The sequence below is a fragment of the Taudactylus pleione genome, unplaced genomic scaffold, assembly GCF_031769625.1.
Source record: "Taudactylus pleione unplaced genomic scaffold, aTauple2 ptg000969l, whole genome shotgun sequence".
In the NCBI taxonomy this organism is placed as follows: Eukaryota; Metazoa; Chordata; class Amphibia; order Anura; family Myobatrachidae; genus Taudactylus; species Taudactylus pleione.
The window spans coordinates 950,003-975,430 of record NW_028285370.1 but is presented as its reverse complement, the minus strand read 5'-3'; the positions used below and the strand labels follow the sequence as shown (position 1 = coordinate 975,430).

The 25,428-nt window shown below is 44.6% G+C and overlaps 2 protein-coding genes across 2 annotated transcripts in view; one reads left to right on the top strand and one right to left on the bottom strand.

Moving 5' to 3' along the window:
• Window positions 1-2,392: 2,392 nt before the first annotated feature.
• On the bottom strand, window positions 2,393-10,318 carry TMEM53 (transmembrane protein 53). Its single transcript, XM_088460661.1, has 3 exons — window positions 10,142-10,318; window positions 7,569-7,672; window positions 2,393-4,465 (listed from the first exon to the last, which is right to left on the bottom strand). The coding sequence occupies exons 1-3, from the start codon at window positions 10,227-10,229 to the stop codon at window positions 3,770-3,772; spliced, it is 888 nt and encodes a 295-aa protein (XP_088316787.1). The 5' UTR covers window positions 10,230-10,318; the 3' UTR covers window positions 2,393-3,769.
• A 154-nt stretch (window positions 10,319-10,472) lies between these two features.
• The window catches only part of ARMH1 (armadillo like helical domain containing 1), a 484,180-nt gene continuing 469,224 nt past the window's right edge, over window positions 10,473-25,428 (top strand). Inside the window, exons 1-5 of the mRNA XM_088460665.1 lie at window positions 10,473-10,512; window positions 11,347-11,575; window positions 13,145-13,213; window positions 22,773-22,939; window positions 24,131-24,327. Coding sequence (XP_088316791.1) covers window positions 11,370-11,575; window positions 13,145-13,213; window positions 22,773-22,939; window positions 24,131-24,327 — 639 coding nt within the window. The 5' untranslated portion in view covers window positions 10,473-10,512; window positions 11,347-11,369. The remainder of the gene's footprint in view (window positions 10,513-11,346; window positions 11,576-13,144; window positions 13,214-22,772; window positions 22,940-24,130; window positions 24,328-25,428) is intronic.

Below are 25,428 nucleotides of genomic sequence, written 5' to 3'. Positions count from 1 at the left end.
ATTCCCATCCAATTAGGCACTCAACCAACACCAACACAAACCGCCTACTGAAACTCCCCATAAGCCGGAGAAACAGCAAACGTATAGCATATGCCGGGTACTTTGCTTATTTATCAGTGTTCTGTGCTGCCCCCTATTGGTCATACACAGGCTGCTACTTGTGCTTATTGACCTCACCCTTACCACAATGAATGCAAATATCTAAAATACTACATGAATATAAAAATATAATGCCCTAAACCATCCAGCTACTGATTGCTCTCCTTCCCATGTCAGACCAGCTGTATTTAACCCGATCAGACCAATAGATCCTCCTGCCAGGTTAGGAGCTAGTTTGGGCACCAGTAAAGATGTCTAAAACGATTTTGTCCTTTTTCTTCCTTATTAAAACAAGTCTATGTCATTAAATTTAATGTACCAGCTTTAGCTATGTGACCCGGGTTCCATTAGACAGCATCTCCAGCTATCCGCTCTCTGCCAAAATCTAGCAGTCCCATGGGTCAAAATTAAATATTAGAATAAGGTTATTTCATCAACTGACATTAAAATTAATGACGAGAATCGCCGCCTGTACAAATGGGAATTCTTATAGTGCTGATGAGTTACTTTATAATAATTATATCCTGGGCAGAGTATTATTGACAATACCATTTTATTAGGATTGCACCCATACTGCAGCGCCACCTATTGGACAGGCTGGTATTGATGCTTGTTCTAAGCCAGACCTTCCAATATGATCACTTCCACCAAGTACAAAATGCCCTGCTCCTGGACTTCCCACTTAATTTAGGATTGCAGGGTAGTGATGGCCGTCGACTATTCATAGTTAACCTCTGTTGGACAATACTTTGGACATCGATGGCAGAGGTACACTGTTTCTCCGCCAACGATGGCTCAGAGCCCTGCAATGGTTTTCTTTGGCGCCAGAACATGGAGTACAGCTCCGCCCCCAATGCGACCCCTGAATGCCCATCCCCACCACAGTTTAGCCTACTGCCTGGTGAGTAATGGAGCAGGGATGGCCATTAGTAGACAAAACCATCAAGGTTATCCACAAATGATACAACCGATGGTGACCACTGATGGTTGACCCACCAATGGCTGTCCTTATTGCAGGGCATTTCGTACCTGAACGGGTAATTTTTAGAGGGTCAATAAGCATGACCAAGGATCCGTGGTTCCATAAAATGCTGTATAATGGACAACAATCTACTGTATACAGACAGCTCTTTAGCCCTAGTAACACACTCTTTCTGGGGCAAGGAGAGCTGGGGACTCACTTAAAGCCCAGAGTGGTGCTAGCAGAATGGGCAATTGGGATATATAAAGGCACAACACGTATAGAGGATCACTTTTTCAGTGGTCAACTGAAGGATCTGGGTCCAACACTCGCCAAGGAAAAGAAAACAAAAAGATAGGTGATATCGCCTACATTACATACATACGCAGGTCGGGTCCAAGGCGCCTACAGGAAAAGAAAAGGACAGGAAGCAGCTCGGGGCCCTAGGTAAAAGCTTGGAGGGACCCAAAACTCCTACAGCTGAACAAAAGAGCACACATGCCATAAACAATTAGGTTGAAATTAAGCCATAGCTTTTATCCCAAAAATCAGCCAGAAGTTATTTACTGCACGTTGCCATATTTATCCTCTATACCAAGCCAGAGTCATCACATCATGAAGAAGAGCCCTATTATCAGCAATTTAAGTCACAGTGACCTCGTGCCTGCTGTGCGCTGTGATGTCTTCCGCAGTCATATAGATGAATATAAATAGAAATGGTCTCTTGTAGGTGACGTACAGTCACTTATTTTAGGATTAGCCTCCCTGTAAATGATCAGCTGGGGTAATAGAAACTGCAACCATTTCTCTGAAAATAAAATATCTCCAACATTTTCTATGTATAGAGAGAGAAGGCGGTTCGGTAAGTGCAGAAAATGCGCAGAAGCTGAAAGATTTGGGCGTCCTTGCAAGAAACCAGAGATTATGATGGAGAGCTAAAAGTGCGGTAAGCTTGTAGGCGATGCCATGCATCCAGCCAAATCAATTGGAGAGATTATAGGCTTTATTTCCCGATAAATAACAATTCATATCGCATTGTTTAACTCCGATACCGTAGCCCATAGACTGCCATGGTAACCCCATCTGAAGATGCAATTGCTAACGGGGCTAAACTCCAAAAGCTTCATTAATTGGGCCGGACTGCATTAACCATTGGTAAAAATCAGGAGCTGCGGTCTGCATCCTTACTAGTTTACCTAATGTAGAAGATATTGCTGCTATCTCCCGAGTTCCGGCTTTGTTAAATAGGAAAGTGACTTAAATCATATGGAAACTGCCGATGCCCATAACTTTTAGGGAACATTAGGTTAATAGATATACTTACACTGATTAGGTTTTACAATGAAGTCTAGCCTTGTGGTGGGACGATCAGTTACTAATAATTACAATTAAATACCAAGCGTACACAAGTTATACTTGCAGTATTGTTTAATAAAATAATTAAGTTAGGAAAAAATTAAGTGCAAATATATAAGTGCAAACATACTAGTGAACTCATTTTAATAAATGATCCCAACACACTTATTTCATCATTGCATGAAGCATGCTGTAACCATCATGAGCATCAAATTCCCATAGATGGCGCTGTACTGATGTGGGGGAAATCACACTGAAAGTGTAAAAGCAATATACAACTGCTTATTAAAATATGTTTTTTAAGCTCTTCATTGTAATTAAACAAATCCAAAACACGTCCATACCAGAAGTGCAATTTCTCGGCTTTAACTTTATAGGTTTTAAAAAAAAATTGTTAACCCTTTCACTAAACAGTCTGCTCTGTTTTGTGTAACAGCTCTAGAAGTGAAATAGAAGAAACACAAACACTGTAAAAATAAATCAAACTAATTCCAGTGGACTGAAAGCCATGTGCACTATATAACTAGAGGTGTAACCTATTATATAAGAATAAAACAAACACCCAATATTTAAACCTCTCACACCAAGACCTGCCTAAACCTGGAGTCAGTGTGTGTAGAAATAAAAATTTCCTGTGCATTCTGTGTTGTATTTTATTACAATGTTTTAGTAAATATTTGCAGCAGGAACTTCCAGATCACAATGTTATCTCGAGAGGCTGATAACAATGTAACCACCAGTAGATGGCGCTCATACCACTCTCACTCGCTAAGTACATTACAACCAATAGGTGGCGTTCATACAATCTTGAAAAACGCCTGACTCAAACATTCCACAACCAGTAGATGGCGCTCATTTAATACAGTACCTAATGATGTAGTTCCATTGCAACCAATAGATGGCGCTAACTAACGAATGGAGTTTTGTATAACATTTTTAGGTTGGAGAAATTATTACAACAAAATCACCTCAGCTGTACAGCAAATATAATTAAATGTCAATTAACTTGAGTACTGTTAATGTATGGGACATAAATTTGTGAATGTTATTAGCAATATGACTTTATGGCATATGATTTCTTTAACCATGGACCATTCATTTGAACTTCTGATGTTACTTATGTGCATTTATATATAAACCAGCCAAACTTCGTGAAACAATCACTTAAAACTTTGTTCTAAATTCATATAGCCTAAACTCGTCTGTTCTGGCCACATTATCATCTGTCTTATGCTGGAAGTCACAACAGCCCCAGCTCTGCAACTGCTCAAATTATATATACATAACAACAATCAGGCACAACGTGTGGTCTAAAGGTAATTTCTTAAATGGTTGCACACTACACGCTGCCATTTAAAAAGACTGGTGCCCGCTCATGAACGAGGATCTGGACGCATTGTTGACGCAGTCTTTGAGAAACGAGATGCAGCTCTCGGAGTATATGTCTGGGTACAGGCGGTAATGGGAGACATGCTCAGATTTCTTGAAATCTAGACACTCCGTGGGGAGGTTCCGGCGCCGTCGAATCTCTATCATCCGCTCCACGTCTAAGTAGGAGATGACGCTGTCTCCCCGGGAGTAGAGATAGAAATGTGGCCAGAGAGAAGGGTCTTTTTTCATGGTATCATAGTGATTTTCATGGAGGAATCTTGTCACTGGATAAAGGACAATTCGGAGAATAAACACCAGTACAGCAAACGCAGCCAGAGCCAGGTAGCGCAGCAGCCGATTGGTGCTGGGCTCAAGGATTGTGTTCAGCGCTCGTACCGAGCCGCGGACATTGCGGTTTCCTGGAGCACTGTCAAAAATGGCGCCAACCACTTGGAGTTTGCTCAGCTTCCGGCTGGAGTGCAGCAACTCCACTACGTATCGGTACACCATGAATCCGCCATTGCTGAAGACGTGAAAGATGATGGGGTTCTTCTCAATTTCATAGTCAAACAACAATTCCAGGAGCTTCTGTGCTTGGTCTCGGAGAGATCTGAGGCCGAAGGACTCGGCGAAGAAGACCGTCCGCCAGGCAGCGGTATATCGGATCACAACACAGCCCTGCAACAATGAGGATTTATCAGAATGGTGACAATAACATATATATATATTTATTTGCAGAGGTCACACAATGCTGCACGCGGGGCCTGGTGATTAGAGTACAATACTGTACAACCCCCAAGGTGGGGGGTACGGGTATCATTTAATAAAACCAATCACCATACGTGACTGGCAGCACTCCCATGTCTTGGCTTTGCTTTTGTTTTTGACTTTTTAAAAATGAAATAAAAGTGGGAATTTGCTCATCAGTCATGTGCTGACCTAGCACCGCCGCAATGCTGCGCACATATAGCGTTCAGTTACGGTACCGCTGACATTACAGATTTTCCTGAGCACCCCTTTGGAGTGTCAGGCAAAACTTGCGGACGGACACAGAACGGCTCATCTCATTCACATCCAATTCCCACCTTAAAGTCTTGTAATACAGTAGAAATACTGGGATACAGGAACAAGTCATGTGAAATAAGTTATGTAATGTTTCCTTATGGATAACTTTAATAATCACAGGATTAAGCACATTGTGAGGGGTAATTACAAAAAGGGGTTATACTGGTTGGTATGCAGTCGGGAAGCCGGCGGATGCAGTCCCGCCAGCCGGCTTCCCGACTGCTTTGTCCCGGCGAGGGTTAAATGACAGGCGTCTAAATTTAGACGCCTGTCATTTTACCGACGTCGGGAGACCGACATCCCGATCAAAGTGATGCCGGGCGCCGCTGCGGACAGCCGCGGATTTAGGTTTAGGGCTCCCAGGGGGGACTTAGGGTTAGGCACCCCCCCGGGAGGTTAGGGTTAGGCTAGGGGGAGGGAGGGTTAGGGTTAGGCACCCCCGGGGGGGATTTAGGTTTAGGCACTTAGAGGGGGGATTAGAGTTAGGCACCTGGTGGGAAGGTTAGGGTTAGGCACCCCCGGGGGACTTAGGTTTAGGCATCTGGGGGGGAAGGTTAGGGTTAGGCACCCCTAAGGAGGGTTAGGGTGGGGAGGTTAGGTTAGTAAATACTTACCTGGGGACGATCAGGATTTTCACCCATGTCGGGCAGCCGCTGTCTGGATTTGAACAGCCGGACGCGCGTCCGGCGGTAATTCATACCAACTCCTACTGGTTAATGCTGCTTTATTCACAAGGTAGTGCTGTGAAAAGGGTGTTTTAATGTGGGAAATTATAGAGTAACATTTATTCTGGGCTGTGATCATCTGGTCTCAGTTCAAATAAATCGTTTGGTTTATAATGAGACAGTGTCTGAAGATCGTAGTATAATTTGAGCTTTGGACTCGATTCAGACCCGCTCGCTAAGATGCGTTCGCTCGTAGCTGCAGATGGTTCGCATTGTGCGCATACATCGCAATGCGCATGCGCAAACCACTGCGAGAGATCATGAAGCGTTCGCTTGCTGCGCATAGATAGCCCAGCAGAGTGAGTGACAGGGGAAGCCGTTTGTAAGTGGTAACGGGCTGGCCATTAAAAACGGGGGAGTGGAGGTGAGAACGCAGGCGAGCCTGAGCGTCTTAACGCCATTTCAGTGGTGTGCATAATTAAGAGGCAGCGTCATTGTACACGTCACCTAGTTGTATTTACACTGAAGCACTCGCAGAGCTTGCGGTAGGGTATGGTCAACCTCAAGCGCTGTGATCGCATCCGATGGTAACCCGATGTACCGATGGTTGCATACACTTCCTGGAGATGACCCGCGCAAGTGGGCGTCTTAAGACAGGCTGGTGGGCGTCTGCATACACAAAGCGATCGCACGCCAAGACATAGTGGACGTGCTAATGCCTTGCAAGCGCCTGCTTTCCCAAATTTGCATACGCATCTAGCGAGCGGGTCTGAATCGGGTCCTTTGTTCGAACAACTTGATTTTAGCAAATTCCTTCTGAATGAGGACTTTTGGCAATTTCCATTATGCAATATATCTTTATACATTTGTAATGTGTCATAGGTTTCGCTCAGGAAGATCATTAGATTTCCTGGTACAAGTCACATCCATCACAGCGGTTTGGGATGCTGCCTATTCTCGGATCACGTTAGTGTATTCTCATTATATCTCAGGGGTCGTAAAACTCCCCAAAAGACCGAAAAGCCAGGAATACAAACATTAGTCAGGGAGGAGTCACCTAATCCTAAATGAGTAAATTCTGAATATTATCATCTATCTGTAGAACCTGACATTTCCCGGAGAGGATACGTTCAATATCCCGACACAGGGGATGCCGACGCTTAGCATACCGGCACCGGAATCCCGACACCTGTCAGAATCCTGGCGCTGGCATAAGTAGCGGGATTGGGGGGGGTTAGGCACTAAGCGGGAGGGCTAGGTTCAGGGTGCGAGGAGGAGGTTAAGTTTAGACACTAGGGGGGAAGGTTAGGTTCAGGCACCTGGGAGGGAGGGGTAGGGAGAGGGGGAGGGTTACGATACCTACCGACAGGTGTTGGTATCCTAACCCTGTCGGGATGTCAGCATCAGGATTTTGCCCGCCGGCATCCCATACCCATCCCGTCCTGAAGACATTACAAATCAAAATTAAAACATAAATTTTATTTTTGGAATACAAAAGGGGTCTGATCACTTGAGAAACAAGTAGATATATATGCAGTGACGTCCCTCCACACAGTGTCACCCGGTGCGGGGAGGGAGAATGTGCGCGCGCCGCCGAACAGGGGGCGTGGCCACTCAGCCCGAACCCCTGTGCATATTACTTGGGAGGGGGGTGCAGGAGGTCCCTGTGTAGAGTGCCGGCTGGCTCCCTCAGTGACAGGAGCACAGTGCAGAACCCGGCTCCTGTCAGTGAGGGGGAGTCTGCTCCTTGGTGTCACCGCTCGGCGAGTGACACCTGGGTGCGAACCGCTCCCCCGTGACACCACTGTATATACGTCACAGGGCCGGAGTGAGGGCGGTGTAACTGGAGCCGCTGGCCAGGGCATAGGGGCTCAGCTGGCAGCGGGGTTACCATGTCTATCTTGTGGGCTGCTCTGAAAGGCGCCCAGTTGCCTGCTGCCATCCTCCTCTCTGTAGCGTATATGAAGTCATGACACCATGAATGTTTGGGGTGAAGGTGGATCTGAAGTGACCTGGTGCAGCACTGACATGTCCTCCCAGCCACTACTTACTTCATTATGGTAGACTGAGCTATATTTGGCCAGGTACTGGTCCTTACACCCTGCCCACCCTAACAGGATCACCACTGGCTCCCGCTGCTGGTCCCACTGGGAATCTGTAGGAACAATAAAATGAGGTCAGTTAAAGGGCTATTACCCATACAATACATGTCCTGGGAATGGAGGTATCTTGTGACATTTTAAAAAAAAAAGTTTCTCTACCATAACAGAACCAGAGATTTTCGACACCGTATTTACGTTATCAGCTATTCTAGGCTGAGGGGTAAAAAGCAATAGGCACTCGCATCTTTATACCATCGGGTTAGCGTACATCTCTGAATCAGGCCCTCTGTCAACTGGAGGTATCAGCACAGTATCCGCCATCCACTGGAGCCAATCAAACAAGAAGGCATACCTGCTCTAGCCCCCCATATACATCAGAAGAACATCGTTAAACATCTAGCGATGGTGAGGAAGCACTGGCTCCTCACCATCACAGGATTAACCATCAGCACCAATCCACTGATGGTTCCGATTAAAGCCCGTATTCAATTAGACGCAAAAAGTTGGAAACTATTGTACTTTCTTCCGCATTCGCCTGTTTGAGAAGCGAATCCACAGCATGCACGATTCGCCGTACTCAACTGCAGAACAGGCGAAAATGCAAATAGGCGGATGCATAACAGGTGGAAAGTACTGAATAGATTGGGGGAATCAGTCTGTACCCCAAAATAAGACGCACTGACACTGGAAGTCATTACAGATGTATACTATTAGCCCTGATAAACGTACTTTGTGTCCTTAAGTTGTGTTAAAAGCTTTCTAGGAGCATATTTGTAAAAGTAGTGCAATCCTAAAAACACCTGGCCCATCCATACAGCCCCCCCAAAAAACCTGTTTCGCAACTTTTTATCCTTGTCGCCCCAAAAATTACATGTTTTTTCTTTCGAGGGGTGTTCTAAGGTGATTTTTTTTTATTTCTTTGGCTGATTTGTCCTTTGGGGGGGGGGGGGGGGGGGGGCGGTTCAAAGGGTTCTAAATCAATTCCCCACATTTGCACCCCAAAATAGAGATTTTGCACTTTTTTTTCCGCCTGACATTCATTGGAGAAACTTTTCTGCCTATTTCAGTGCATTGAGTTTCCGCTAAGGCGAATTGGTCCTGGAATTGAATTTGGAGATAAGACACAAACAGGCGAAAAGCGACGATAGGCAAAACTTTTTTGCAGATTTCGGCTTTTTGTGGCTAATTGAATACGGCCCTAAATATCATTCAATTGCAATATCTATAAAGAGGAGACTAGACTACGCTCTCTGGATTGTACAAAGGTCACTAGAACAGTCTCTGCATTGTAAAACGGGGCTGGTAGGTGTAACTGATTATAGCTCTGTGAAATAACTTTAAACCACAACCACATTTCTCTTTTACTATGCGCTTGTAGAAAAACCTTGTTTGCTAGGCTAAAAGTTGTTATCCAGCCCCATTCTGCTTTGTGTCTGTGACTAGTAGGACATGCTGAGACTTGCAGTTCATCTGATAAAGGCACTTAATCATTGCTTTGGCTGGTAGGAAGTGCTGGGGGTTCAGAACGTGGGGCCCCCACCTCCTGCACAGTCACCGCAGCTCGAGAGGATACATGTCTACAGAGGACTTCGATGGTCGAGGGTTCCTGCCTATCAATGTTTTTATTGTGATGGTAGTGGTTTTACCTTTCGATGGCAGCATTCCAATGTTTTCCGCCATCGAATGGTAATGATTCGATGGTATTGCAATGGTTTGGGGTTTTTTTAACGCCGAGAGCTGCTCTCAGTATCGAGCATCTTGCCCCACCCCCTATCCCACCTCCTGTCAGGCCTGAAATAGGGCTATTGCGCATGCGTTATTAATTGAATAGACTTTTTTATCTAATACTTTTGATGCAATGGTTACTACTACCATCGCATCGAGAGTTTTGATTGTGGAAGCCCAGCCATCATTTGATGGTGGGCCTCTGATGTCCATCCCTACCACAGACTATGGCCATCGACCATGGTTGAATTTTTTACCATTGATGGCAGAGATCCAATGGTTCACTGTAGATGGTTTTGTGCCACTGACGGTAAATTACTGACTGACCAACCAATGGCCTCCTGCTGGCACAACTTGCTGGGACTTGTAGTCAATGGAGCACCGACCTCATGCCTCTGGCTGGTAGGACATGCTGGGACTTGTAGTCATTATAACGGGCATCGGCCTCATGCCTCTGGCTGGTATGACATGCTGGGACTTGTAGTCATTATAACAAGGGCATCTACCTCATGCCTCTAGCTAGTAGGGCATGCTGGGACTTGTAGTCCATCTTACAGGAGCACCTACCTCATGTCTCTGGCTAGTAGGGCATGCTGGGACTTGTAGTCCATCTTACAGGAGCATCTACCTCATGTCTCTGGCTAGTAGGGCATGCTGGGACGTATTTCATGCGACAGGTGCGCCTAATTCTTTTATCTGTTATGTCATGTTGTAACTTGTAGTCCGCCAGCCGCTTCATAGCTGTATAACACTATAATAGATGACTGCAGTAGCCCGTGTTGTATTGCATCACTCACCTTGCAGGGTCGACTCTGGCAGGACAATGGTGTAATCCAGGTCTGAGTCCCCCATTCTCCGATCCTCTGACCCCGGGACCAACGGCATGGAATCCCCACACCCGCCGGAACTTCTCCCTCTGCCTGTCTGACTTCCAATCAGCGGCTCGGGAGGAGATCAGGTGATGCCGACACGCCCACCTCAGTGGACCATGTACCCCGGCAACTACTGAGTCTGTAGTTACCGTTGCTTAGCATCGTGCCCGCGATTTCACCCGGCTATCCCGCCCCTTACCCGCCGCTGAGAGCTCTGATTGGCCGCTCGGTGCCATGCGCTGGTGTGATTGGTTGTCAGATACTTATGATGAGTTACAGTGACAGAGCACCGGCGGGTGAGTGTATTGGGGGTCTTCCTAACTCTATCTGAGGTGTATTTGTGGGTTCACTGTGACCCCTGAGGTTTGGGACAAGGAAGGAATGGCTGTGCTGAGCCCTGTGAGGCTCTTTGATGTCCTGTATTGGGATCCCCCGAGCTTTAATATACTGAGGACAATAATAATATTCTAATAATAGTGAACTTTACTATAAAAGAATAATATACGAACAATGTGTTATAATAATAAGAATCATAGCCTGATAACTGAATTTTACTAAATAATAATATATGTAATGAAAATATTCTAGTAATAATGAATGTTACTATATAATATTAAATATACTAATAATGATATTAATAAGTAATAATTATGATGCACACATAGACAGGGAGTAACTACAAGGCCCAGCACACCTAGAGGTCCGCTCCCTGCCACCTGATACCTAAATGTGATATCATATGACACCATAGTCCTGCAAGGTTTCATCCCATAACTGTACTTTGAAGGATATTGTAATTTGGGGCAGGGGGTCCTTCTTTTGTGCTGCCAATCTTACAATTTAAAGGACCCACCCTATTAGCAATAAAATGTTAGGTTCATCGGTTGTACCAAAGCTCCCTAAGATGGCGATTTTCATGATATCACAACTTCCATAGATGGGTTTATAGTCTGCAGATTTGGAATTTGTGTCACAAAAGTTGTTAGTAATCTTTCCTCTGATCCTGCGTGGCTATAATTTGGAACGCAGTGAAAGGAAAGTGGCATGAGAAGGCACTGGGGTAGTAACTGACTCGTGTCTCAGAACCTCCTCTGTCATTACTCAATGAAACTAATTTCTCTCTTCCACAGAGCCATAGGGACCTCTGAGTATCATGTGCTCTGTTAAGGAACAAGAAGCTATCAGTCGGCTCATGGCTTTCTTTAAAGAGTGGGACAACGGGAACAAGGCCAGTCGCTGCCGGATACTGAGTAACTTTATCGCTTTCAACCAGGGAAAGATGGGTCCGGAGCTGGAGCAGGAATTCTCGCAGGGCGGCAGTTTGTTCTTGGCTCGGCTAACCACTTGGCTGAGGCTCTCGTATCCTTGGACTTTACATGATGTTATAGGGGCCTATGTATTAAATAATATTTGCAGAATACCCACAAACAGTATGTATACCCCAATATATACTATCGAGTGTCCACAGCAGATATCTCCATTTCTGAGAACGGCAGTTCCCTATGGGGGATGATGCCATCAGTCAGATTTACGAAGCTCCAGAATGCAAAGCATTTCGGTGTCTGGTTCCCGCTGCTTACGCCATCTTACAATGGCGTTAGCCTGTTGTAACCTATGGGCTACATTTCGTAAAAATTACCAGGGTTCCTCTCCGGCAATGACCTCCGCACATCCGTGGTCAGTAGTCCTCACATGTGCAGGAGTCCTGAAAGAGAAGAGTCACTTCACTCCGAGCACATCGCAGGGACGGGAGTCTCCCGAAAAAGTAGGCAAATCTCCCAGCCGCTGCCACCCCCTTCTATCCCCCCTGCATCACCCCAGACCCCCCCGCGTCCCCATACATACACCCCCGCAGCAGAGGGGGTGACGTGATTCGCGCTTAATCGTGGCCCCGCCCCCTGCTTCACAATGCATTTAATCTCGACACTGTGAAGTGGGGGCGGGGCCACACCCCATGTTGCTTCGGCGCTAAAATTAAAGCTAACACTGGCTGGCACAGCTATTAACCATTATCTCTACCGCGTTCACTAAGGATTTAGGGGTCTATTTACTAAGCCTTAGATGAAGATAAAGTGAACGGAGATAAAGTACTAGCCAATCAGCTCCTAACTGTCATGTCATAGGCTGTGTTTGAAAAATTACAGTTAGGAGCTGGTTGGTTGGTACTTTATCTCCGTTCACTTTATCTCCATCTAAGGCTTAGTAAGTAGCCCCCTTAATTATCTATGTGCAGCACACAACTTGTGGAATAATCAGGGTCCCTTCATTATCTTTCTTAGTTACCATTGGTGGTGCAGTCATTCCCATTCTAATTTTCCAACATTGTTTTTTGTATTTCCACCACTTGTATACTGAGCTGCCCTTCCCCAGCCCCTATAGTGCTGTAGTCTCTCACATAGACACATTACATCAGGATTCACATGAAACAGCATCCTATAATATATACCTTACCAATAAAGAGACTCGGCATATGCTGGGTCACCTCGGTCCTCCACCTGCACCATCTGCTACGGCGCTGGCTGATCTTAGTGTGTATTATACAGTAATTACATCAAGGCTGTGCTGGAAAATGAGGCAAACTAAGGCGGCTGTCGGCACATTCTGGGGTCAGCTTTAAAGTGTTGCTGCTTGGATTTTATAGTGTCTATTACACAAATGTAAATGTGTTAGGTTTGTTTAAGGCATGACAGCGTGGCCATTGCAGCGAGGGCCTCTGGCACACCTCTGCGGCACACCTCTGGCACACCTCTGTGGCACAGTGTGACTTCTCTTTCTGACAGTAATGAATTGTATGTTTTATGAAAGATGCACAGTCCCAGATATAAAGATTGGCATGCTCCCAGGTCTCTGCCTCTTCCCATCAGGGGAGATCAGACACTGTCTGTACAATTTCGCTCCTGGTTTGGAATTTCCTTAACCTGCCTCTAGATATATGTTTGGTACATGTGTAAAGGAGATTCTTCAGGCAATATCAATATTCCTTGCAGCTGCCGGCAGGTACCCCGCACCGAAGGGCTTTGTGTTGTGTCCGATATTCTTCTACTTAAAATATAGTGCATTTTTGCCACCATATGGGACAGATTCCACCGCACCCAGCTTTGGGTCATAGTGCCAGTAGTGCTGGATTATGTCTTGGGGGGGGGTCTAGGACATTTAAGACAGGGAGACCCCTATGGTCTATAATTAAGAGCATAGGGTCTGATTCTGAGTGCCCTCTTGTAAACCATGTGACCGTGCACTGCCTATATGTGGCAATAAAAAAATTATGAATGTGGTATACTGTAGGCGGGACTACATCAACTGTAGGTGGGGTTGAAATCACACTTATCTTTCCATAGGGGACAGTGCATACACATCCTTATACACACTCATCTTTCCATAGGGGACAGTGCATACACATCCTTATACACACTCATCTTTCCATAGGGGACAGTGCATACACATCCTTATACACACTCATCTTTCCATAGGGGACAGTGCATACACATCCTTATACACACTCATCTTTCCATAGAGAACAGTGCATACACATCCTTATACACACTCATCTTTCCATAGAGAACAGTGCATACACATCCTTATACACACTCATCTTTCCATAGAGAACAGTGCATATACATCCTTATACACACTCATCTTTCCTTAGGGGACAGTGCATACACATCCTTATACACACTAATCTTTCCATAGGGGACAGCGCATACACATCCTTATACACACTAATCTTTCCATAGGGAACAGCGCATGCAATCCTTAAACACACTCATCTTTCCATAGGGGACAGCGCATACAAATCCTTATACACACTCATCTTTCCATAGGGGACAGTGCGTACACATCCTTATACACACTCATCTTTCCATAGAGAACAGTGCGTACACATCCTTATACACACTCATCTTTCCATAGAGAACAGTGCATATACATCCTTATACACACTCATCTTTCCATAGAGAACAGCGCATACACATCCTCACACACTCATCTTTCCATAGGGGACAGTGCGTACACATCCTTATACACACTCATCTTTCCATAGAGAACAGTGCATACACATCCTCACACACTCATCTTTCCATAGAGAACAGTGCATACACATCCTCACACACTCATCTTTCCTTAGGGGACAGTGCATACACATCCTTATACACACTAATCTTTCCATAGGGGACAGCGCATACACATCCTTATACACACTAATCTTTCCATAGGGAACAGCGCATGCAATCCTTAAACACACTCATCTTTCCATAGGGAACAGGAAATACACATCCTTATGCACACTAATCTTTCCATAGGGGACAGCGAATACACATCCTTATACACACTCATTTTCCATAGGGGACAGTGCGTACACATCCTTATACACACTCATCTTTCCATAGGGGACAGTGCGTACACATCCTTATACACACTCATCTTTCCATAGGGAACAGGACATACACATCCTTATGCACACTAATCTTTCTATAGGGGACAGCGAATACACATCCTTATACACACTCATCTTTCCATAGGGGACAGCGAATACACATCCTTATACACACTCATCTTTCCATAGGGGACAGTGCATACACATCCTTATACACACTCATCTTTCCATAGAGAACAGTGCATACACATCCTTATACACACTCATCTTTCCTTAGGGGACAGTGCATACACATCCTTATACACACTCATCTTTCCATAGAGAACAGTGCATATACATCCTTATACACACTCATCTTTCCATAGAGAACAGTGCATACACATCCTTATACACACTCATCTTTCCTAGGGGACAGTGCATACACATCCTCACACACTCATCTTTCCATAGGGGACAGTGCATACACATCCTTATACACACTCATCTTTCCATAGAGAACAGTGCATATACATCCTTATACACACTCATCTTTCCATAGAGAACAGTGCATACACATCCTCACACACTCATCTTTCCATAGGGGACAGTGCATACACATCCTTATACACACTCATCTTTCCATAGAGAACAGTGCATATACATCCTTATACACACTCATCTTTCCTTAGGGGACAGTGCATACACATCCTTATACACACTCATCTTTCCATAGAGAACAGTGCATACACATCCTTATACACACTCATCTTTCCATAGAGAACAGTGCATACACATCCTTATACACACTCATCTTTCCATAGGGGACAGTGCATACACATCCTTATACACACTCATCTTTCCATAGAGAACAGTGCATACACATCCTTATACACACTCATCTTTCCATAGAGAACAGTGCATATACATCCTTATACACACTCATCTTTCCTTAGGGGACAGTGCATACACATCCTTATACACACCAATCTTTCCATAGGGGACAGCGCATACACATCCTTATACACACTAATCTTTCCATAGGGAACAGCGCATGCAATCCTTAAACACACTCATCTTTCCATAGGGGACAGCGCATACACATCCTTATACACACTCATCTTTCCATAGGGAACAGGACATACACATCCTTATGCACACTAATCTTTCCATAGGGGACAGCGAATACACATCCTTATACACACTCATTTTCCATAGGGGACAGTGCGTACACATCCTTATACACACTCATCTTTCCATAGGGAACAGGACATACACATCCTTATGCACACTAATCTTTCCATAGGGGACAGTGAATACACATCCTTATACACACTCATTTTCCATAGGGGACAGTGCGTACACATCCTTATACACACTCATCTTTCCATAGGGGACAGTGCGTACACATCCTTATACACACTCATCTTTCCATAGAGAACAGTGCATATACATCCTTATACACACTCATCTTTCCATAGAGAACAGTGCATACACATCCTTATACACACTCATCTTTCCATAGGGGACAGTGCATACACATCCTTATACACACTCATCTTTCCATAGAGAACAGTGCATATACATCCTTATACACACTCATCTTTCCTTAGGGGACAGTGCATACACATCTTTATACACACTCATCTTTCCATAGAGAACAGTGCATACACATCCTTATACACACTCATCTTTCCTAGGGGACAGCGCATGCAATCCTTATACACACTCATCTTTCCATAGAGAACAGTGCATACACATCCTTATACACACTCATCTTTCCATAGAGAACAGTGCATACACATCCTTATACACACTCATCTTTCCATAGAGAACAGTGCATACACATCCTCACACACTCATCTTTCCATAGGGGACAGTGCATACACATCCTTATACACACTCATCTTTCCATAGAGAACAGTGCATATACATCCTTATACACACTCATCTTTCCTTAGGGGACAGTGCATACACATCCTTATACACACTCATCTTTCCATAGAGAACAGTGCATACACATCCTTATACACACTCATCTTTCCATAGAGAACAGTGCATACACATCCTTATACACACTCATCTTTCCATAGAGAACAGTGCATATACATCCTTATACACACTCATCTTTCCATAGGGGACAGTGCGTACACATCCTTATACACACTCATCTTTCCTTAGGGGACAGTGCGTACACATCCTTATACACACTCATCTTTCCATAGAGAACAGTGCATACACATCCTTATACACACTCATCTTTCCTAGGGGACAGTGCATACACATCCTCACACACTCATCTTTCCATAGGGGACAGTGCATACACATCCTTATACACACTCATCTTTCCATAGGGGACAGTGTGTACACATCCTTATACACACTCATCTTTCCATAGAGAACAGTGCGTACACATCCTTATACACACTCATCTTTCCATAGAGAACAGTGCATATACATCCTTATACACACTCATCTTTCCATAGAGAACAGCGCATACACATCCTCACACACTCATCTTTCCATAGGGGACAGTGCGTACACATCCTTATACACACTCATCTTTCCATAGAGAACAGTGCATACACATCCTCACACACTCATCTTTCCATAGGGGACAGTGCATACACATCCTTATACACACTCATCTTTCGATAGAGAACAGTGCATATACATCCTTATACACACTCATCTTTCCTTAGGGGACAGTGCATACACATCCTTATACACACTAATCTTTCCATAGGGGACAGCGCATACACATCCTTATACACACTAATCTTTCCATAGGGAACAGCGCATGCAATCCTTATGCACACTAATCTTTCCATAGGGGACAGCGAATACACATCCTTATACACACTCATTTTCCATAGGGGACAGTGCGTACACATCCTTATACACACTCATCTTTCCATAGGGGACAGTGCGTACACATCCTTATACACACTCGTCTTTCCATAGGGGACAGGACATACACATCCTTATGCACACTAATCTTTCCATAGGGGACAGCGAATACACATCCTTATACACACTCATATTTCCATAGGGGACAGCGAATACACATCCTTATACACACTCATTTTCCATAGGGGACAGTGCGTACACATCCTTATACACACTCATCTTTCCATAGGGGACAGTGCGTACACATCCTTATACACACTCATCTTTCCATAGAGAACAGTGCATATACATCCTTATACACACTCATCTTTCCATAGAGAACAGTGCATACACATCCTTATACACACTCATCTTTCCTAGGGGACAGTGCATACACATCCTCACACACTCATCTTTCCATAGGGGACAGTGCATACACATCCTTATACACACTCATCTTTCCATAGAGAACAGTGCATATACATCCTTATACACACTCATCTTTCCATAGAGAACAGTGCATACACATCCTCACACACTCATCTTTCCATAGGGGACAGTGCATACACATCCTTATACACACTCATCTTTCCATAGAGAACAGTGCATATACATCCTTATACACACTCATCTTTCCTTAGGGGACAGTGCATACACATCCTTATACACACTCATCTTTCCATAGAGAACAGTGCATACACATCCTTATACACACTCATCTTTCCATAGAGAACAGTGCATACACATCCTTATACACACTCATCTTTCCATAGGGGACAGTGCATACACATCCTTATACACACTCATCTTTCCATAGAGAACAGTGCATACACATCCTTATACACACTCATCTTTCCATAGAGAACAGTGCATATACATCCTTATACACACTCATCTTTCCTTAGGGGACAGTGCATACACATCCTTATACACACCAATCTTTCCATAGGGGACAGCGCATACACATCCTTATACACACTAATCTTTCCATAGGGAACAGCGCATGCAATCCTTAAACACACTCATCTTTCCATAGGGGACAGCGCATACACATCCTTATACACACTCATCTTTCCATAGGGAACAGGACATACACATCCTTATGCACACTAATCTTTCCATAGGAGACAGCGAATACACATCCTTATACACACTCATTTTCCATAGGGGACAGTGCGTACACATCCTTATACACACTCATCTTTCCATAGGGAACAGGACATACACATCCTTATGCACACTAATCTTTCCATAGGGGACAGTGAATACACATCCTTATACACACTCATTTTCCATAGGGGACAGTGCGTACACATCCTTATACACACTCATCTTTCCATAGGGGACAGTGCGTACACATCCTTATACACACTCATCTTTCCATAGAGAACAGTGCATATACATCCTTATACACACTCATCTTTCCATAGAGAACAGTGCATACACATCCTTATACACACTCATCTTTCCATAGGGGACAGTGCATACACATCCTTATACACACTCATCTTTCCATAGAGAACAGTGCATATACATCCTTATACACACTCATCTTTCCTTAGGGGACAGTGCATACACATCCTTATACACACTCATCTTTCCATAGAGAACAGTGCATACACATCCTTATACACACTCATCTTTCCTAGGGGACAGCGCATGCAATCCTTATACACACTCATCTTTCCATAGAGAACAGTGCATACACATCCTTATACACATTCATCTTTCCATAGAGAACAGTGCATACACATCCTTATACACACTCATCTTTCCATAGAGAACAGTGCATACACATCCTCACACACTCATCTTTCCATAGGGGACAGTGCATACACATCCTTATACACACTCATCTTTCCATAGAGAACAGTGCATATACATCCTTATACACACTCATCTTTCCTTAGGGGACAGTGCATACACATCCTTATACACACTCATCTTTCCATAGAGAACAGTGCATACACATCCTTATACACACTCATCTTTCCATAGAGAACAGTGCATACACATCCTTATACACACTCATCTTTCCATAGAGAACAGTGCATATACATCCTTATACACACTCATCTTTCCATAGGGGACAGTGCGTACACATCCTTATACACACTCATCTTTCCTTAGGGGACAGTGCGTACACATCTTTATACACACTCATCTTTCCATAGAGAACAGTGCATACACATCCTTATACACACTCATCTTTCCTAGGGGACAGTGCATACACATCCTCACACACTCATCTTTCCATAGGGGACAGTGCATACACATCCTTATACACACTCATCTTTCCATAGGGGACAGTGCATACACATCCTTATACACATTCATCTTTCCATAGGGGACAGTGCATATACATCCTCACACACTCATCTTTCCATAGGGGACAGTGCATACACATCCTTATACACACTCATCTTTCCATAGAGAACAGTGCATATACATCCTTATACACACTCATCTTTCCATAGGGGACAGTGCATACACATCCTTATACACACTAATCTTTCCATAGGGGACAGCGCATACACAACCTTATACACACTCATCTTTCCATAGGGAACAGGACATACAAATCCTTATGCATACTAATCTTTCCATAGGGGACAGCGAATACACATCCTTATACACACTCATCTTTCCATAGGGGACAGTGCATACACATCCTTATACACACTCATCTTTCCATAGGGAACAGTGCATACACATCCTTATACACACTCATCTTTCCATAGAGAACAGTGCATACACATCCTTATACACACTCATCTTTCCATAAGGGACAGTGCATACACATCCTTATACACATTCATCTTTCCATAGAGGACAGTGCATATACATCCTTATACACACTCATCTTTCCATAGGGGACAGCGCATACACATCCTTATACACACTAATCTTTCCATAGGGGACAGCGCATACACATCCTTATACACACTAATCTTTCCATAGGGGACAGCGCATGCAATCCTTAAACACACTCATCTTTCCATAGGGGACAGCGCATACACATCCTTATACACACTCATCTTTCCATAGGGAACAGGACATACACATCCTTATGCACACTCATCTTTCCATAGGGGACAGCGAATACACATCCTTATACACACTCATCTTTCCATAGGGGACAGTGCGTACACATCCTTATACACACTCATCTTTCCATAGGGGACAGTGCGTACACATCCTTATACACACTCATCTTTCCATAGGGGACAGCGCATACACATCCTTATGCACATTCATCTTTCCATAGGGGACAGTGCATATACAACCTTATACACACTCATCTTTCCATAGGGGACAGTGCATACACATCCTTATACACACTCATCTTTCCATAGGGGACAGTGCATACACATCCTTATACACATTCATCTTTCCATAGGGGACAGTGCATATACATCCTTATACACACTCATCTTTTCATAGGGAACAGGACATACACATCCTTATGCACACTAATCTTTCCATAGGGGACAGCGAATACACATCCTTATACACACTCATCTTTCCATAGGGAACAGGACATACACATCCTTATGCACACTCATCTTTCCATAGGGGACAGCGAATACACATCCTTATACACACTCATCTTTCCATAGGGGACAGTGCGTACACATCCTTATACACACTCATCTTTCCATAGGGGACAGTGCGTACACATCCTTATACACACTCATCTTTCCATAGGGGACAGCGCATACACATCCTTATGCACATTCATCTTTCCATAGGGGACAGTGCATATACAACCTTATACACACTCATCTTTCCATAGGGGACAGTGCATACACATCCTTATACACACTCATCTTTCCATAGGGGACAGTGCATACACATCCTTATACACATTCATCTTTCCATAGGGGACAGTGCATATACATCCTTATACACACTCATCTTTTCATAGGGAACAGGACATACACATCCTTATGCACACTAATCTTTCCATAGGGGACAGCGAATACACATCCTTATACACACTCATCTTTCCATAGGGGACAGTGCGTACACATCCTTATACACACTCATCTTTCCATAGGGGACAGTGCGTACACATCCTTATACACACTCATCTTTCCATAGGGGACAGCGCATACACATCCTTATGCACACTAATCTTTCCATAGGGGACAGCGCATACACATCCTTATACACACTCATTTTCCATAGGGCACAATGTATACACATCCTTATACACACTCATCTTTCTATAGGGGACAGTGCATACACATCCTTATACACACTCATCTTTCCATAGGGGACAGTGCATACACATCCTTATACACACTCATCTTTCCATAGGGGACAGTGCGTACACATCCTTATACACACTCATCTTTCCATAGGGAACAGCGCATACACATCCTTATACACACTCATCTTTCCATAGAGAACAGTGCATATACATCCTTATACACACTCATCTTTCCATAGGGGACAATGTATACACATCCTTATACACACTCATCTTTCCATAGTGGACAGTGCATACACATTCTTATACACACTCATCTTTCCATAGGGGACAATGTATACACATCCTTATACACACTCATCTTTCCATAGAGAACAGTGCATACGCATCCTTATACACACTCATCTTTCCATAGGGGACAATGTATACGCATCCTTATACACACTAATCTTTCCATAGGGGACAATGTATACACATCCTTATACACACTCATCTTTCCATAGAGAACAGTGCTTACGCATCCTTATACACACTCATCTTTCCATAGAGAACAGTGCTTACGCATCCTTATACACACTCATCTTTCCATAGGGGACAATGTATACACATCCTTATACACACTCATCTTTCCAATAGTTTATATACATCCAGGCAGTTTCTATACATTCTCACACATTCATATTTCTATAGGGGCAGTATCCATAAATCTTCATGCACTCATCTTTTTATATGGGACACCATTCATTCATACAGCATCACACACATCATTCCATAGTGGTGTCGTTCTATACATACTCACACACATGGGAGGCAGAGATACATATCCTCACACACTAATCTTTCCATATTGGTCAGTGTCTACACATCGTCAGACAATCATCTTTCTATATGGGACAGTGGTCATACAGCATCACACACACATCATCCCATAGGGGGGAGTCAGCATTGGAACACCAGCGCAGCCCACATTTCCTGGATCCTGCCACCAGTTCGCATTGTCCCCCGATCTGTGTAGAGTGATCAGCTCCCTCATTGTGAGCGTTTCCACAATACAAGGCTACAAGGCTTTCCTAACAACCTGTTTTGCTGCTTTCCGTTTGCAGCAGCCGCTATAAGGTGGAGTTTGTAGAGGTGGGAGGAGTACTGACACTACTGGAGATTTTGGGCATGAAACATTTGACTGAACAACAGAAGATGGAAGCGCTAAAGATCCTTCAGATTCTGGCTAGAGCCGGCCGCAAATATAAAGAACTGGTCTGTGAGAGCTATGGTGAGTAGCTGCGGTCTGTGAGAGCTATGGTGAGTAGCTGCGGTCTGTGAGAGCTATGGTGAGTAGCTGCGGTCTGTGAGAGCTATGGTGAGTAGCTGCGGTCTGTGAGAGCTATGGTGAGTAGCTGCGGTCTGTGAGAGCTATGGTGAGTAGCTCCGGTCTGTGAGAGCTATGGTGAGTAGCTCCGGTCTGTGAGAGCTATGGTGAGTAGCTGCGGTCTGTGAGAGCTATGGTGAGTAGCTCCGGTCTGTGAGAGCTATGGTGAGTAACTCCGGTCTGTGAGAGCTATGGTGAGTAGCTACGGTCTGTGAGAGCTATGGTGAGTAGCTGCGGTCTGGCAGTTCCTCTATCTGTACTACATATATCTCTAGTTAGATCTAAATTGTGAAGCCACAGCTGTGAATTGCTATAGAGGAGTCGCAGTTGCTGGTAGTTATTATTATTTAATTCAGAGACTAAGGGGCATATGTACTAAAAATTCAGGAAATGCCGCAATATTTGTCATTGTACATCGCAGCTGGGGATAATCATTTTTTACATGATTATCACTGCTATGTACTAAATGGTAGCTCTAACCAATGTCCCTGCGAGTTACATCCCCGGGGTATCGGAGGAGTCTTTCACATTTGAGCGATTATCGTTAAACTGCGCATGCGTCTAAGTGGCACAGAGCAAGGTACATTACCGTCGTAGCTCACAGCAATTATTTACCTGCAGTGGGATAGACAGGCAGGGAGTGTTTAGGGGAAGTATCAGCAAAAATACAGGCGTGTCTGACTGTGTTTGGGGCGTGTCTCGCCCTGCAATGTCGTACGCAATTAAAAAACATGGCTCCGGCACTCAGTACACACGGCCATTCTACGTGACCACAGGATTACTCAGAAGGGTGATTCTCGAAGGATCTGCGGCCAATGTGCGTCTTTATACGCAGACACCGGATCAGCTTGCCCTGTTGCAGTGTGACTGGATTATATAGCCCACCAAGCACTTTCCCCATTACAAAATGCCCAGGTCACTTTGCAATATGTGGAAATTACTCTCAAGTATAAACGCCTATAATCCTATAGGTTGTAAGGAGGTGAGCTTAATAATAAACCCGTATTAATGCTGTTTTGGCGCCACATTCTGAGTGATTATAGGTGAAATGATTCTGTGCCCGGTATAATTGTTGCCCATTGTTTCTCTGGACAGGAGTGCGAGCAGTAGCTGAGAGTCTTGCAGAATCCAAGTTGGAAGAGACTCAAGAACAGGCCCAGGTGTTACTGGAACTTTTGGCTCATGGTAATCCCAAATACCAAACGCAGGTGTATAAGGGTCTGATTGCCCTCCTGGCCTGCACGTCCCCCAAAGCTCAGCACCTGGCTCTACAAACTCTCCGTATCGTACAGGTGGGCTATAACAATACTGATTCTCCGGATCTCATCTGTGTGTGAACATTCTCTTGGTCTTTTTATTATCAGCCTATCAGATCGGTTCTGCCAGTGAATACTCCCCTTGTCCTGTGTCGTCACAGGAAATGGAAAAATAATCAACTACCTCTCTCTCCAACAAGGGCACACTAACGGTGACCTCATGCTCATTACCAGGGCTTCAGACGGTAAATGCCCCCTAATCGTTCCCTGGATAGACATCACTGACCCTGTGATCATAGGAAGAGGAAACTACCCGGGCGTAGAATCTACACTAATACCCTCTCTCCACCTAAATTCCGGGTCTGACCCGGAGTTGGAACAAAGTTTCTATCCGGATCAGACCCGGAATTTTGCCGGCGACGACTCAGGATATTTCCAAGTCAGCGCCGCTCACACCGCAGTCAGGTCTGCATAGACCCGGCTTTTCTGGAGTGAAAGTGGTCGCTTGGAGATGACGTCATCTCCAAGCGCCACTGAAACCGGACCAATCGGCCGGCTAGCAGCGCACTCCAGGTCATCGTGACCCGGAGTGCGCTGTTCTCACGGCAGGGTTTCAAGGGCTACACCCGTGTTAAACCCTGCTAGTTACCTGGGTTGGATTGCCAGGTCACTCGACCCGGCGAGCCAACCCTCTCCCCTTTTACACCAGGGAGCTGCCCGGGTTAACCCTTCAATAACCCGGGTTTTAGCTCCGGTGTAAAAGGGGTATTAGAGGGGTATTCAATATGGGAGTGAAAAGTCTGTGCTGGACTTTTCACTCCACATCGGAGCTTTTCCTGGGATAAAGTATCGGGCGCGCGCCCGCTTTATCCCCATATTCAATTAAAAAGCTACGAAAACCGGAGCCGGCGAAATAGGATCGGTGAAAAAAAACGGGATTTACCTGGAATTAATTGTAGGACCCCCCTAAAGCTGTCAAAACATGGGGGATCACTATGGGTACCCCTGTTTTAGCCTGCAAATGAAAGTCAGGGTTTTAAATAGCGGCGGCAGGTGTTTTTTCCCGACATTGTAGAAGTGATGTAGAAGAGCACTTAGGTTATTTTTTTCGTTTTTTAAGTGGTCCCATCAAATTTG

Coding starts and splice junctions, on each gene's coding strand:
- TMEM53 (XM_088460661.1), bottom strand. CDS start 10,229: ATGCCGTTGGTCCCGGGGTCAGAGGATCGGAGAATGGGGGACTCAGAC. Junction 7,673..10,141: donor GCCAGAGTCGACCCTGCAAG/GTGAGTGATGCA, acceptor TTGTTCCTACAG/ATTCCCAGTGGGACCAGCAG. Junction 4,466..7,568: donor GCTCAGTCTACCATAATGAA/GTAAGTAGTGGC, acceptor TCATTGTTGCAG/GGCTGTGTTGTGATCCGATA.